This window comes from Gobio gobio, assembly GCF_949357685.1.
Source record: "Gobio gobio genome assembly, chromosome: 4".
NCBI classification, from domain to species: Eukaryota; Metazoa; Chordata; class Actinopteri; order Cypriniformes; family Gobionidae; genus Gobio; species Gobio gobio.
Window position 1 is genome coordinate 58,854,547 of NC_137100.1, and position 16,672 is coordinate 58,871,218.

The 16,672-nt window shown below is 38.1% G+C and overlaps 1 protein-coding gene across 2 annotated transcripts in view; it reads left to right on the plus strand.

Moving 5' to 3' along the window:
* The window catches only part of rtn4r (reticulon 4 receptor), a 120,622-nt gene that overhangs the window by 15,804 nt on the left and 88,146 nt on the right, over positions 1-16,672 (plus strand). The window contains exon 1 of one of the 2 annotated variants that reach the window (XM_079815182.1): positions 4,214-4,342. The exons of the other annotated variant lie outside the window; for it this stretch is intronic. Within the exon in view, the coding sequence (XP_079671308.1) occupies positions 4,285-4,342 (58 nt within the window). The 5' untranslated portion in view covers positions 4,214-4,284. Of the gene's footprint in view, positions 1-4,213; positions 4,343-16,672 lie in introns of those variants that run through there. 2 annotated transcript variants of the gene reach the window in all.

Here is a 16,672-nt window from a genome sequence, read left to right on the forward strand (position 1 = left end):
GATTTGGATTCAGAGTCTGGACAGACGGTCGTTATGATATAGATTTATTTGTCTGGTTTTGAGCATTGGCGTGAAATCAGATAGAATTAGAGAACCACAGTGTGTGTGTGTGCATTTATATTTTTCTAGTCAAAACAAATCTGACTTTGGGAAATAAACCACTAGATAATGGGTACAGTGGAACTTTTACAGCAGTTTTTAAATATTGGCAAAAGTTTTGGGACGTCTGCCTTTACATGAACTTTAATGACATCCCATTCTTAATCCGTAGTGTTTAATATGGAGTTGGCCCACCCGTTGCAGCTATAACAGCTTCAACTCTGGGAAAACTTCTGGGAAAGCTTTCCACAAGGTTTCGGAGTGTGTTTATGGGAATTTTTGACCATTCTTCTAGAAGCGAATTTGTGAGGTCAGGCACGGATGTTGGACGAGAAGGCCTGGCTAACAGTCTCCACTCTAATTCATCCCACACCAAATCCCAATTCGTCCACACCAAACTCGCTCATCCATGTCTTTATGGACCTTGCTTTGTGCACTGGTGCACAGTCATGTAGGAACAGGAAGGGGCAATCCCCAAACTGTTCCCACAAAGTTAGGAGCATGAAATTGTCCAAAATGTCTTGGTATGCTGAAGCATTTAGAGTTCCTTTCACTGGAACTAAGGGGCCAAGCCCAACCCCTGAGAAAAAAAACCCACACCATAATCCCCCCTCCACCAAACTTTACACTTGGCACAATGCAGTCAGGCAAGTACCTTTCTCCTGGCAACTGCCAAACCCAGACTCGTCCATCGGATTGCCAGACAGAGAAGCGTGATTTGTCACTCTAGAGACCACATCTCCACTGCTCTAGAGTCCAGTGGTGGCGTGCTTTACGCCACTGCATCCGATGCTTAGCATTGCACTTGGTGATGTAAGGCTTGGATGCAGCTGCTCGGCCATGGAAACCCATTCCATGAAGCTCTCTACGCACTGTTCTTGCGATACAGTAATCTTTACTCTGCAGAAAGTTGGCACACTTATAATACCACTAACAGTTGTGGACTTATTGCACAGGTGGCAACCTATCACGGTATTCACTGAGCTCCTGAGAGCGGCCCATTCTTTCACAAATGTTTGTAGAAGCGTCTGCATGCCTAGGTGCTTGATTTTATACACATGTGGCCATGGAAGTGATTGGAACACCTCAATTCAATTATTTGGAGGGGTGTCCCAATACTTTTGGCAATATAGTGTATGTTTTACTTCTCAAGAACATGTCTGGATTGTATACAGTATCACACCAAAATCACAAGAAAGAAATAAGAAAATACATGTTTCATAAAAAAATCAAGTCTGATTTATTTATTTATTCCCTTTATTATTCCCTGCAATACAGAACAAAAACTATAATAAAATGATAATAAATATTTATTACTGTATTGATAATAAACTGAATCATTATTAAAAATGATAAGATAATTATATTGAAGTACTGTTAATCAAATCTAAAAAGAATCACAGTTTATATATTTAAAATCTTTTTCTCAATCTATTTCAACAATCAGAATTTCTGGGGGGAATTATTATCCATGTTTAATTTTCATGAAAAAATGTAATTATCCCAAAAAAGAACTTAATGGACCAAAAATAGGCTTAATTTCATTATGCAAAATATAATTTCTTATTTGTTGTCTTTTGGTTTTGGAGTAAATTAAGTTCTGTGATAAAACTTGCGTAGATGGCGCAGGCTGATAGGTCCTTAACTCAATCTGCTTGCAATTACATTATTCTCTATAGGGCACAGCTGATTGGTTCCTGCTGTATCAGTAGCCAATGAGCTCGCTGCTCAACCTTCAAATACTGGTCGGCATTTTCTGTAGCTTTTGCAAAACGTTTTTCAGAAACCTTCTCCACCTTCCCCAGCTCCACCTGTATAGATCTGCTACTCATGTATGCTCTATTGTACAGCAGCAGCGTGTCGTGAATGGCAGTGGCAAGTCCTGTACTTGCTCTGCAGCAGCAGCAATAATCAGATCAATAGCAGATCTATCCCGCCAAGACCAAACATATTAACATTGTCATATCTATTACCACGGCAAACATTTAGAGAGTTGTCATGACAGAAATATATTAATCTGGACGTCAAGGATGCGATGGAGATAAGGCACAGTCAAACACCAGATCATTTTACATTAGACTATCTCTGTTAAATAACTGACTCTTGTTTGGATCTGAGACTAAATTTATAGCTAAACAAACTCACTTGAGATATCACATAAAACCTTAGTGTATCACACTGATATTGACTTTTCCTGTGTTAACTGATACTGTTGAATAACATTGAGAATTTCATCAAATATGAACAAAGAAGAACTGTGTTTATCTTTTTTGCTTCTTTCTTCTGGCTTTAAATAAGTATATCTCTTTAGATGGGGAACAAACATTCTCCAAAGCTTCTTCTAAGAAGCAGCCCTTATAAACTGTTTTTTTTCTAGAACAATAACAAAATACTGATTCCTTTTACACTGCCTTTTAATACAATTCAGAAGTGCAAGTATTGTTCATCTTAGAATTTTTTTTTCCTTTTGAGGAAAGAAAAATCAATAAGTAGTAAGATAGAAAAAGAATCAGACAGATCAACAGAGAGAAAGAGAGAGATAGACGAATGGCTAGACAGAGAAACAAAGGCACAAAGTGAATGGTTGATATGCCCATCAGAGAAATAAAAATACTGTCATAAAATGAAACAACAAAAAAGTGTGAAACAGAATAGAAGACAAAAGATCTTGTATTTCATCAAGTATAGTTCGAAACAAGCAATGTATCTACATTAGGAGGCAGGCCTGCATGGAAAAAAGATATTCAGACCGCCATTCGTCTGGTTGGAGAGGACCGAAGTGAGGCAGATGAGAAGGCAATGTCTGACAGTGAGAAACAACACGGATGTTTCACTGGATCCGAGCAAATGACTTTCACACGATTATGGAGATAACCACCTTCATAGGACTAATGGCATCATTGTTATGGGTGATTTTTCATACACTGTTCACATAGTAAAGGGTGCTTGTGGGGAGTGAATGAGTTGAATTCAATGCAGATATTCTCGTGCATGGTAATAGAGTTTTCTGGGCTATTTCAAATTCAGACATAAGATTGAATAAAAAAGAATGAAAAATCTAACTCTAACCCCTGGTTTCATAGATGATGCTTAAGCCTATAGTTCCAGACTAAAATGCATGTTCGAGCTGTTTTAACTAAAAGCAACGTGCACTGGCATATCTTAAAATATGTCAGTGCCATTGTTTTGTCTCAAGATGCACACCAGTTAAGTTTTTTTTTTTTTCTATGGCATTTTTATAAAAGCTGCTTAAATGTCCTAATTGAACTAAGGTCTAATCCTGGCTCAATCTAAGCCCTGTCTGTGGAACCGGGCCTAAAAGTCAAAACAATTCCATGTTTCTGAAGGAAACAAAAGGCCTCTTCTTTTCTAGGCCTCTGCAAAACTAAGGAACACAATGCGGGTGTTTCGGGAGTTTGTTATTGCTGCTATGCTGTTGCTAGGGTGTTCCGGGTGGTTGCTAAGTGGTTGTTAGGGTGTTTTTTGGTGGTTGATTGAGCGGATATGCTGTTGCTAGGACGTTCTGAGTGGCTGATACTGTAGGTAGTTGTTAGGGTGTTCTTGGTGGTTGTTAGTGCTACTATGCTGTTCCGGGTGGTTGCTGAGTGGTTGTTAGGGTGTTTTTGGTGGTTGATCGAGCTGATATGCTGTTGCTAGGATGTTCTGAGCGTAGGTAGTTGTTAGGTTATTCTAGGTGGTTGTTAGTGCTACTATGCTGTTTCTAGGGTGTTCCAGGTGGTTGATAAGTGGTTGCTAGGGTGTTTTCGGTGGTTGATAGACTGCAAAACATGTTTTACTTGTTTAGTATTTTTGTCTTGTTTTCTATTAAAAATATCTAAAAAAAGAAGAAAAAAATATACATCTATATACATTTACTTAAGAAGCAAAATTATTAGAAAACAATTCTGCCAATTCAAAGGGAAAACAATATTATTTTTCTTACCTCATTTCATTACCTCATATTTTTCTTACCTCATTTCATTACCTCATATTTTTCTTAAGTCATTTTTGCTTTTCAATTAAATGTATCTTGATTTAAGATCATTTGGATATTTGTACTAAAACTTTGGGTAAAACACAGCACTCATAACTGTCACTTTTTACCCAGCCGTCCAATCACAGTGGAGGAGGGGCGGGACTAATACCACGCTGACCAATCGTCACATTCTGCTTGTACAACGAATAATGATAACAAACGACAACAACAAGCACATCTCTTCATCCAAAACGAGTGCCAGAGCAAGTATGTTTACATCATCTCGACATTTTTATATTCAGAAACGAACTATTTGCAAAATCAGATACTAGTAACAGTTCTGCAGATATTCTGTGTCATAGCACAGATAACATCTCAACCGCCGAAGCGCCCTCAACCGCCTGTTTTCAGAAGAGCACTGGCGTTGATGGCAGCTGACTTAAAATGCTTTGGTGGACGCACGGCCCTAGTGTTGCTAGGATGTTCCGGATTAGATATTGGTTAAGGTATTATGGGTGGTTGTTAGTGCTGCTATGCTTGTTGCTAGGATCTCAAGAGTGGTTGCCAGGGCTGATTGGTTACTTGTTAGAGCCAATAGAACCAACCCAATGGATACAAAATTCTGCACAAAACAGTCAACTAGAATGCTATCTTTCATTAAATAGAGAATGCACAGTGGAGAAGCTGTCTACTGTCACCAGCCTTGAACCGAGAAAAGCCTTGACAGTGTACAGACTCTACGAACACGGCCTTGGCGCAGAGACAGACAGGTACAGACAGACACGCGCAGACTGTGCTCTTTACTGCACACAAAATGAGGTAGAAACAGAACTAGACTTTCTGACCTTTTGCCCTAACCACGCACAAATTAAAAACACATTGTTTCTCAAGTGTGTTAAGAATCCAGCAGCAGCTCCTGACCGTAAATTTAGGGCAGATTCTGGATCTTGGCGTCAGTTTATCATAAATATTTTGCAAGCTTTATATTGTAATCGCTGAACACACCAAGTGGTTCTCACTGCAGAGTCAATTGACGTGCAGCTCCACCTCTCTGGAAGTTTAACGGGGTGGAGGGATAGAGTTATAGGTAGGGTTAGGGTGTGGTTGGATATTCTAGCATTAGGCCCAAATTACATTCAAATGGGTGGAGCTTATGTGTAGCTAGAGGTGGGGCTAGACGTAAGCTCCACCCATGGCTCTGCAGTGAGCAGTCTCTCCAAGACACGCAGAGCACTTTTGGCAGAGGTTGCATTATTCAGCCTGAGGGTGGCACTCTACTGTTGATTGACAAGCTTTAAGTACACACTATAGTATGTATTGCATCCGAATGTTGTTTAAAATATTACAAGTTATGTAGGAATTCCAGTGAGGAAAATAAATCATCAAACAGGAAACAAACACAACCAGTTTTGGGGGTAACACATTACAAGTAACTTGAGTGAATTAAATGAGATTACCTTTTTCAGGTAACTAGTAAAGTAACGCATTTCTTATAACATTTACAACAAAATATCTGAGTTACTTTTTCAAATAAGTAACTCAAGTTACTTTGTTTTACAATTTTTGACTGCTCTCTTGTCCAGATGTTGCGAAAAATCGTAAGTGCAGAGGTTGTGTGTAAACATGAGGGTTATTGTAGTTTTAGAATGTATTTACTAATCTCACTTGCACAACAAAGATTCAGTATATTTTGTTTTTATTGGTGTAAAAAAAAAAAGATTGCATCTTATTCTTCCATTATCCGCTTTGTTTGAGCTGCACTTTGTACGGTTTGTACTTTACACACGTGAATTTGCATTTCCGAATCTGAGCACAGTTTGAGACCTTGAGATCAGTTGTGAGGAGATACTGTTTTTTACTAGCCTGGATGCCAGCCGAAATTAGCCCCGCCCACAACATTTGAGGCCGGGAAGTTCGGTCTGGACTTGATCCGTTGTGGCGCAACTATGCTCGAACCAGAGCTGTTCCGACCTATCAAATTGTCAGGACGGGCTTTATACGATGATGGGATGATCATCAGTAGCATAATAATCCACGTCACCAAAGAGCGCTTGGGTTGAATTTGTTTACTAAACGGAGAACTTGTTCGTATATGCATTCACCTTTACTATTTCTCTCAAAAAGGATGATCGTTCGTGTTGGTAAGTGCTCCGTGTATCCTTAAATTCTTTTTACAACACTCTCAAAGATCGTTTACACTCATCATCTTCTTCTACTTCTTCCAGCGTGCGTGCAGTTGAGTTCTGTTGACAACTATGCGTCGCTCAACACGTCACTTCGTTGCTCTGATTGGTTGTTGGTCTATCCAATTGAGTGCAGAGGCATTTTCTTTCCTGGTTCGGTTGAAACACGCCTCATAAATCAGAGCCCAATGGAGCAGAATCAGACTCATATTCTGACTAGAATCTGAGTATAGCGACGTCAGGCTAGGAGTTTCCCTTTCAGACGCAAATGTATGGGAGGAGAGTATTTAAATTAATCATGCAAGGTGATTTACTAAGGTTTGCGCTCGTCAATTTAGTGTTTGCTCCATTATTTATTACCCCAAAAAATAGATTGCGTTGCTTTAATGTGCTGGTCGTCAGTAGATCACGAACGATGCTGAACTTTCCACTCCCATCGGCGCTTTTATGGAATTGCGCTCTCATGCTAATTTGCCCTGTTTAGTAAATCTGACCCTTTGTTGGTTAAAAGCAAGCAATATGTAGATGTCTGTAGCAAAGTTAATAATGTCTTTTGATTGTTCAGTCTCAAATGAGTTCTGTCAATTAAAGTTAATAATTAATTATAGCAGAGTTATGTTTAATTGACAGGTTTTGTGTTTTTGGCTTGCTGTGTCTGATATCTCCCAGCAAAAAGCAGATTGAATATGTGCAGCACAGCAGAGCTGCATCCCACTGACTGAGAGCCACAAACACATGAGGCCGGTGAGCACCTGGCCCACATCAGATAGGTGAACATGCACACGCACACGCACACACACACACACACACCTCCCTCTCCCTGGAGACCTTGCTACAGAGAAAGAGGGATAGAGAGAGCGAGACGTGAGTAGAAAATTAGGTGAGAAATATTGTATATGCAAACAAGAACACCTACGACTGTGAAGCTCAGATGTTCTTAGTCATCACACATTTCCTATTTTTTATTTTTGCAGGCTCCATTCTTCTCTGCAGTTTATTTTTTGGGCTGTTCATCCTCATATGAGCTGTGCAAAAAGATCAATAACACCTTTTTTCTTTATGGCGACCATTTTCTCTAGCACTGCATGACAAATAAAGGATGGATAGATAGATAGATAGATAGATAGATAGATAGATAGATAGATAGATAGATAGATAGATAGATAGATAGATAGATAGATAGATAGATAGATAGATAGATAGATAGATAGATAGATAGATAGATAGATAGATAGATAGATAGATAGATAGATAGATAGATAGATAGATAGATAGATAGATAGATAGATAGATAGATAGATATCTGTGTAATTTGCAGTATTTCACCAAATTCGTCTGGAAATCTCATTATTATCCAACCATTTGCCGTTCTATTTAAATCTTTATCAATTAGCAGCAGATCAGGCCTTCCTTCTTGACTAATTAAAGCAATTAGAGAAAGCTTGAACTAATGCATTTTATACAGATAGCAGCACCAAAGCGACTCGTTTCACTCACAGGTCAAGAGCAGAGTAATTAACTGGCGATTACACCCTCAGCCTAGTGTGCTTCAGAGGAAATGAGGGGCGAGAGTGTGTGTGTGTTCATGCCAACATGCATGCCGCTGCTCGGTGGGAGTTGTGTTTGTATGTGTACTTGTGCATACAGTGTGCGTGTGTTCATGCCAACATGCATGCCGCTGCTATGTGGGATCTTTGTTTCCATGTGTACTCGTGCATACAGTGTGTGTGATTCTGTCTTGAACTCTGAAGTGAGAAATTGTGCTTTTGTAACTTTCCATGATATTGTGGATACATAGCTTATGGCAATAAAGGTCTTACTTTCATAGTAAAGCATAAAAAAGCAGATGTGGTTGCCAAACAATTCTGTAAAAAATACAGTAAAATATAAACATACTGACAGAACAACCTGTGCATTTTACAGTTTAAGCCACGTTGATACCTAAATCTATTTTGAACTTTTAACACATACTGATATCCACCATAATAACGCTAGTGGCAAGGAGAAAAAATGATAGCTTTTCCACAAGCTGAGGTAAATACTATAGAAGGTGCACACAGTGTCATGCACACAAACACAAAACACAATCATGGTAAAACACATGACACTAAAATAATGCAATAAACATTCTTTTAGTTTAGTCACCTTTATTTATATAGCGCTTTTTACATCGAGTAACAGGAAAATAATGCAACTGAATTTAATAAAAAGTAATATAGTTCAATATTTAGTCAAATATTTTTAACAACATAAGATATAACATAAAACCCTAATGTGCACAGCTGATTATAAGAAGAAGAAAAAAAAAGAGGAAACATAATCATCAAATGTAAAGTGTCCCGCAGGGAATTGTGAGAATGTCAGTTTACCATTACAAAAATGGTACAGTATTTTGCTGAAAAATTAATGTACAAAATGCAAGGTTAGATCTTTTACAGTTTTTCTCTGTGTATAGTACTGTTGCATTTTACAGTGTTTTACAGTTACAATTTCAATTATTAATATGCATGAAAAAGGTGTAAAAAATAATATAACCTACTGTAAACACCTTTTGTTCACTCAAAAATGACAATTCTGTTAAAGCCACAATATGTAATTATTTTGCCGCTAGAGGTCGCTTATTCAAAACAAAGGCGTAGCTTGATGACGCCTTGATTTCACAGAGCTTTTATTATGCCTCAGACGACGCTTCCACTTCTTCCGCTCATGTGTATGTGTGGTAACGCAGCGCAGTTTTATCATATTACATACATCTGAGTGTGTTGAAAGTTATGTTATAATGCTACTCTGTGCATTTGCTCGGCGGCTACTATGAGACACTTGTTGCACACTGCAGTGAGCTAGATTGATATTAGGCATGGTAAAACATGGTACTCGCGGTAAATCAAGAAAACGAGATTCAAACAATAAGACTAACTGTGTTGAGCTATATAACAATGATTAGTTTTCTGTCGATTAATGTATCCAAACAGTTGCTCACCTGTCTAATAAAACACATATATATTAAAGCGTCTGGTGTTTCCATGTTTTTACAGAAATCGAGAGTAACGCGGGTATGATGTCATTGATAGGCAATGCACAGACACAGTCCATGTCCTGGTTAAAATTGTTTATTTCTCTGGATTTAAACATTCTTGGAAACATTTGGGATAATGTAAGTACACAAATCAACAAAATACGTAACATTGTTTTAGTGGTTTTTGGATATTTTAATCCAAAAATCTTACATATTGTGCCTTTAACATTTACACCAGTGAAAGTCATTCAAGGGTTTTGCTATTTTTTTATCCTGATTTATTTGAAGTCAGTTTATCAGTTGTTCCTATCTGTAAACACCACACAATACTCATATGCATGTCCATCAAGTTCCAAATTGAAAGTAAAAATGATCAAATTAGACCTTTAATGGTACCTCCTAAGTTATCTGAAAATGTATACATCTATTTAATATACAGTATAAATATCGTTTTCTTTATTAAATTACCAGCACAAATAACTATATCATCAGTATGTATGCCATATTATATTCACTTGTAGTGTGATTGAAGTCATACCACCCATCCCTACCAGCCAGTCTAAAAGACTTAAAAGGTGCTAATTATAGCCACTCTCAAGATAAGTAAAATTGAATGTGTGAACCGCAGGGACGGCTGAATTCATCTCATGTCTTAGAAATAGACAGTCAATTATTGACGCCACCCATGCTTTTGTCATGTTAAATGTAAAGAGCTGTACAACGTGCTCCGACATGTTGAGGTTTTCTTCTGGGGTTTCTCGTCTCACGCTGATCTCCTCGTGTCAGGCTGTTCATCGGGACGGAGCGCTAAACAAGCAGATCTGATAAGACAAGATTAGTAAACGCAGACCGAAGCTCTTTTCTAAACACTTGAGAACTGCCTATCTAGACAGCATTTTTAGGCATGCTTTTGACAGGAAGGCTGTTTTGAACTGTTTAGCAAGGTTTAGCGGCTGAGGGAAGAATGAGGCGGGAACCGGGTGAACGGTGAACATTTAATAATAAAATAAAAAAAACTTAAGTAAAGCGACCACCCCTCATGGACGACAGCTGCATGTAAACGTAATAAAACACAACAAAAATAGTCCAGGCCTGGTCCTCATCACTCCTTCTTTTATCCCTCCGGAGCTCCTCCGTGGGACTTGTGGGACTCATAACTGTCGCTACTCCTATTTCAAAACGGTTTTCACAGGATGAGTTTTGAGTTCGTAAGCTTTCGAATGATATCTAATTTATGATGATTTCTAAAATATGTGATATGAAAAAGGCGCCAAGCACCAACCGTGACAGTTAAGGGGTTTTAAAGTATTACATATATTTGTGACCCTAGACCACAAAACCAGTCATAAGGGTGATTTTTTTTTTTTTCTATTGAGATTTTTTCGTTACAACAGGACAATATTTGGCCGAGATATAACTATTTGAAAATCTGAGGGTGCAAAAAATCTAAATATTGAGAAAATCGCCTTTAAAGTTGTCCCAATGAAGTCCTTAGCAATGTATATTACTACTACTAATACATTTTTGATATATTTACTGTAGGAAATTTACAAAATATCTTAATGGAACATGATCTTTACTTAATATCATAATGATGTTTGTCATAAAAGAAATAGAATGTATTGTTGGCTATTGCCACAAACATAAGTCACCTTTATTTATATAGCACTTTTTACAATGCCGATTGTTCCAAAGCAGCTTCACAGTGTTTAACAGGAAAATAATGCAACATAATTTGATTCGGCTGTACAGACGCTCTGGAGAAAACGGTGATGTTATCCAGCTCATTTCAGTTAGTGACAATGCGGGCAGATCAGTAATTTAGTTGAACATTTATTGGAATATTTATTTGAATATTTAGTGTCCCCAACTGAGCAAGCCAAGCCAAAGGAACCAAAACTCCATCAGGTGGCATAATGGAGAAAAATAAACCTTGGGAGGAACCAGGCTCAGTCGGGGTGCCAGTTCTCCTCTGGCCAACGAACAAACAGCGTATGATTATGATTCAGGCAACATTACAGGTCAGAAGTCATGTTAGATCGGAATATTCAAAGGATCGGAGTCATCACGCCGGAGACGGGTTTATTGAGGATGCCGTGTCGATGAGGCAATTATTAGATAGGGATATTCGAAAGATCGGCGCCATCACACTGGAGACGGGTTTAACCCGTAACATTACCATGCAACTTATGACTGGTTTTGAGGTCCAGGGTCACATTTAAGAATATTTAATAAAGATTTTATTTGTTGAAATATATATATTTTTTTAATTTTATTTGTTCACTTGTATATCGAATACCTACGACTTAACCAACATACAAATAAAAAAAACTATGAACATGTGTACATGTGTGTTGGTAAATTGTTGACATATTAACATAGATTCTCAGGATATTAGTGGATTGGCTGACAAAAAAGTAGTATGCTTATTAGATTGTATGCTAAAAGTAGTATGCTTATAATGCTTATTACATTGCTAGTTTAGTAACATGCCAACATCAATTTTTGAGTGGAGTCTCCTGTGGGCATCGTGTGAGGAGTATTTATGTGTCATGCTGAGTCGCTGCCGAGAGCGCTCCAAATCAGTCACTTATGAGGTTCCATTTCAGTTAGGATGCAGACAGTGAGGCAGCTCACACATTTTGGAATAGATCAAGAGTGTCAGAGGGAGAGATGGAGAAGAAATGAGCGATTGTGTGTTTGAGAAGGAGAGAGAAATGGATTGAAAGAACGGGTGGAGAGAACGAGATGCCAGGAGTCTGATCAAAGACCGTAGCAGTGTGAATATTCATGCTTGTCTTGTTAAAGTCCAGTATGTGTTGGCCTATTTACCAGAGAAGTGCAGAGATCTGGCTCCAGGGTTTACTTTCAGATTTCTCATGGCCATTAAGAAGTAATGGGGCTTAAGACGGTAAACCATCACATCGCACACCGACCCGAGTGACACGCAAGGACAGGGAAGATCGACGAATCGAAGCAGGCAGGCAGAAAGAGAGGTGCCTTTGTAGAAAAAGTCGAGGTAATTCGGCGCAAGGGTAAATAAATAAAGGAGGGGAATGGCTACATGATGGATGGACGGATGGAAGGGGAGAGGGGCTGTTTTCATGTCCGCGTCTTGACGGAGCTGACGAGGCAGGATCGCCTCATTCGGTATTCTGCTCAGGAGGAGAAAAGCCAGGGATTCTACGTCCAACTCGACTCATCTTCAAAGAGATATTAACATAGCGCTGGGTCTCTTTTATCTCTCCTCTAATTTCAAGGATGCCAGCTGAAATTAAAACACTGCGAGATTGAAACGAGACTAAAAATATACAAAGAGAGAGAGGGGAGGAAAACAGGTCGAGGACAGGCAGCCCATGGTGCACAGGAAGCAAACGTGCTCTTAATGAGGTCTGCTTTATTACGACCCCCGCCACAGTCAGAGTGGAAGCGGCAGGTGGGATTCGGCATTAGCGGGATTCGCCCGGGTGGAGATATGGTCATTAAGGGTGTTTTCACACTTGGTCCTTTTCATGGGGTCTGAGCGCGGTTCGTGTGATTTTGGCCCATATGTGAACACTCCAAACAATCTCAGACCCCTTTAAAGCGAACCGAACCAAGACCATCTCAGGAGGTGGTCTGGGTACAGTTCGATGTCATCATATGGTACGGTTCGCTAAAAACACGCAATCTGAACACAAACCGCTCTGGGCTTACTTGATTTTTCTGTTCGCGAATTCCAGTGTAGCTTGGTCATCAGATGCCTCCGTACAAATCGCTGTTCATCATGGCTGCTGCTTCTGGCAATTCTCTACAAATTATTCGTTCACAACTTACACTTATTTATTGCAATTTCAACCGCTTCCAAAGAGACGCGGCTGTGCACCTTGCCAGTTTAAAAAGGTGTTACGAGCGCACACACACCTAAAGCGCGTGCACAGACAGAAGTCAGCTGTCACAGCGCGAGTACTAAACTGAATCTTTCTGAAGTGTCAAAAAAAACACACGTTTCAAATAAACAGGTGGTTTTGTCTTAAGTGAATGTAAACATCTGCATTACTAGCCTAATATAAGAACCAGCCGAGGACATCATACAGTGAAGAATAGCCTATGCAGTTTTATTTTTCATGTGATTATTCAATTTCTTACTTGATTGCTGTTTTTAGGCATACCTACTTCACCCGGAAATTTTAAAGCAGTTTATATAATTTGCATCTTTTTTTTATTATTTTATTGCATTGTTTATTTTTTTTATGCTGATGTTATCATTGCCCTCTGCAATAAAATTAACATGATTCAGGGAAAACAAATCCAAATAAATGTTATTTACAAAGGTGGATGTGTGATACAGCTAGTGCAAGAATATGTAGTATTGCAAAAACAACTTTTTTCATAAAGATAAACAACTTAATTCAACAACATTTGTAGCAATGTCATAAAAAAAAAATCTTTACAAACAAATATCTTCAAATGTTGAAGGCCATAGGGTCAGCCATCAAACACTGAACTGGACTAGATCCAAAAAGCAACAGTATGAACACATAGGGGTCTGAGACCACATTCCTACTGAAGTGGACCAAAAAAGGATCTGAGTCCTCTTTCAGGGACTGGGACAGTGTGAACGTGAAGAGAACTGGGTCCTTTTTCACTTGGTTCACCTCTTGGTCCACTTAAAAGAGTCTTTTAAAGTGTGAAACCCAAGTGTGAAAACACCCTAAGAGTTCAGATTGCAGGAGTGACTCTGCCTAGGAAAGAGTAAAGTAAAATTCATTAAGAAGATAAAACATGACATAAAGTAATATGGGACGCCTACAGTTCATGTCATGTATATAGAGTGCAACAGTTAATTTATAGAAAGCAAAAAATCCCTATTCGTTTTCTCCATAGAGGCATTGGTGTTTAACAATTGTATAGAAACGTTGGCCCCACTTTATATTAGGTGGCCTTAAGTACTATGTACTTACATCAGAAAATAAGTACAATGTACTTACTGTGTTCAAATTGTATTGCAAAACACCTTTGCTGATATTGAGGTGGGATATGGGTAGGGTTAGGGACAGGTGTGGTGGGATGGGTAAGTTTAAGGGTAGGGTTAGGTGTAAGGGAAGTGTCAACTGTTTAATTACAAATGTAACTACTGAAATTAATTACAGACGTAATTACATGCAGGTATTTTTTTAAATGTAAGTACAATGTAAATACATGTACGTACACTATAAGTGCATTGTATAAAATGATTCATTAAAATGTTAGTACATAGTAGTTAAGGCCACCTAATATAAAGTGGGTCCGAAACGTTTACAGGTTCTGTATCGTGAGCTTTTCAGTTGTTAGTTGGTATAGACTTCAGTTAAAAACCATCAGTAATCAAGGGCCCTATCAAAACACTTTTTTGCTAGTTTCAGCCTGACGCAGTTTACATTTTCACGTTGTTTAAATAGCAAATGCACTCACGCCCATCTGTTCGCCAATGGGCGTGCTGGTCTGAAAATGAGGTGTGTTCAGGCACATTGTTGGTGCGTTGCTATTTTGAGGAACTGAAAACAACTGCGCCATTGACCAACAAAAACTTCAGGCGCTCAGAGCGGTCCTTCTAAAACGCGAGGCCCCCGGGGCGCATAAGCAGCGCGCAAAACGCTCTCTGCCAATAGAAATCTATTAAAATAAGGCGCCTCTCGCTGCAAAATTGCATTCTGTCTGATCAGTGCCTAAGGCTGCATTTATTTGACAAAAATACAGTAAAAACAGTAAAATAATTTTGGGGGGATATTACATTCATAATGCTTCATGGGCTGTTTTCATGAGTCTTTGTGAATGGCATAATGAGTTAATTCCCTTGAGTTTGCAACCTTGAACATTTATCATTTTTCCTGATTTTTTTGCTTCAATCAGAGTTATGTAAATGTTGTGATTCATCTCTGAACTGATGACTCAGAAGTCATTTATTCAATATTTTTTGAAAATGAAAATGGGAAAAATACTTTGAGGAAATACCAAGAACGCTTAAAAAGTGGGCCATCACTGCCGTGCTCTTGCCCAAAAAATATTGGCAAGCACAAACTGAAATTGCCAACTTTTGAACACATTTGAGACCTGCCTTATTGGATTTGGCAAAGTTACTGAAATGGCCAACTTTTGAGCACGTTTGAGACCTGCCTTACTGGATTTGGCAAAGTTACTGAAATGGCCAACTTTTGAACACATTTGAGACCTGCCTTTCTGGGTTTGGCAAAGTTTGTGATATCGAATCTTTTCAAAGAAAGACTTTTTTTTAGGTACTGCTTAGAGCTTGTTAAATAGATGAGCAGGAGCAGAACTGTTTGTAGAAAGCGTGTATGATCAAAGTGTGTATGAGTAGATTATTTTGGTTTAGATTTTTTAGATGTCAAACTAGCCTTCTTATTCACTGACATCTCAAATAAAACCATGGTATTATTGTGGTAAATTTCCAAAAATGTGGTTCTGCAAGGTACTTCAAATAATATAATTTGACCATGGTAGCTGTCAAAATAGCCTTTTTACTCCAATATACTTCAAACAAAACACTGCTATTATGATGGTAAATGTCCAAGAACATGGTTATTAAAAGTATTTCAAATAATACTGTGTTTATACTATAGTACAAGTTCAAAATAACATTGTTTTTAAGGTATTTCAAATAATATCATGCTTTTTAACTGTCAAGTTAGCCTTATTCACAGGCATGTTATATAAACCCATAGTATTATTGTGGTAAATATGCAAAAAAAAAAATGTATCTTCAAGGTATTTCAAATAACATTAAAAAAAATGATTTTTAAGTTAAAATATCATCGTGATTTTACAATGGCAACTCAAAATAGCCGCCTTATTCACGGGAACCATAGTAAACCATAGTAATATTGTGGTAGATGTCAAAAAAAGGTTTTGATTCTTCAAGGTACTTCATAAAACTGGTAATACTATGTATAATGTTCAAAACAGCATAGTTTTTAAGATACTTCAAATAAAATCATGATTTTGGTTACTGTCAAAATAGTTTTCTTATTCCAAGATACTTCATATAACACCATGGTATTATCATGGTAAATGCACAGAAAACCATAGAAATACTTTTTGGTAGCACTTTATTTTACAGTTCTGTTCCCCATGTACATACTATGTACAATAATACATAGGTTCTAGTTTGCATATGGATGCGAGTGCAGAGTCAAATGACATTTAGCTCCTCCTCTCTGGAGTTCTAGTGGGGAGGAGCTACATGTACACTCCACCCATTTGCTCTGCAGTGAGCAGCCTCTATGCAGCATACACAATTTTACTATTTCATTTATTTTACTCTATTCTAAGTAATTCTAAATAGAAAACTTAAAGGGATAGTTTATTCAAAAAGGAAATTTTTGTCATCATTTACTCACCCTCAAGTTGTTCCAAATTTTC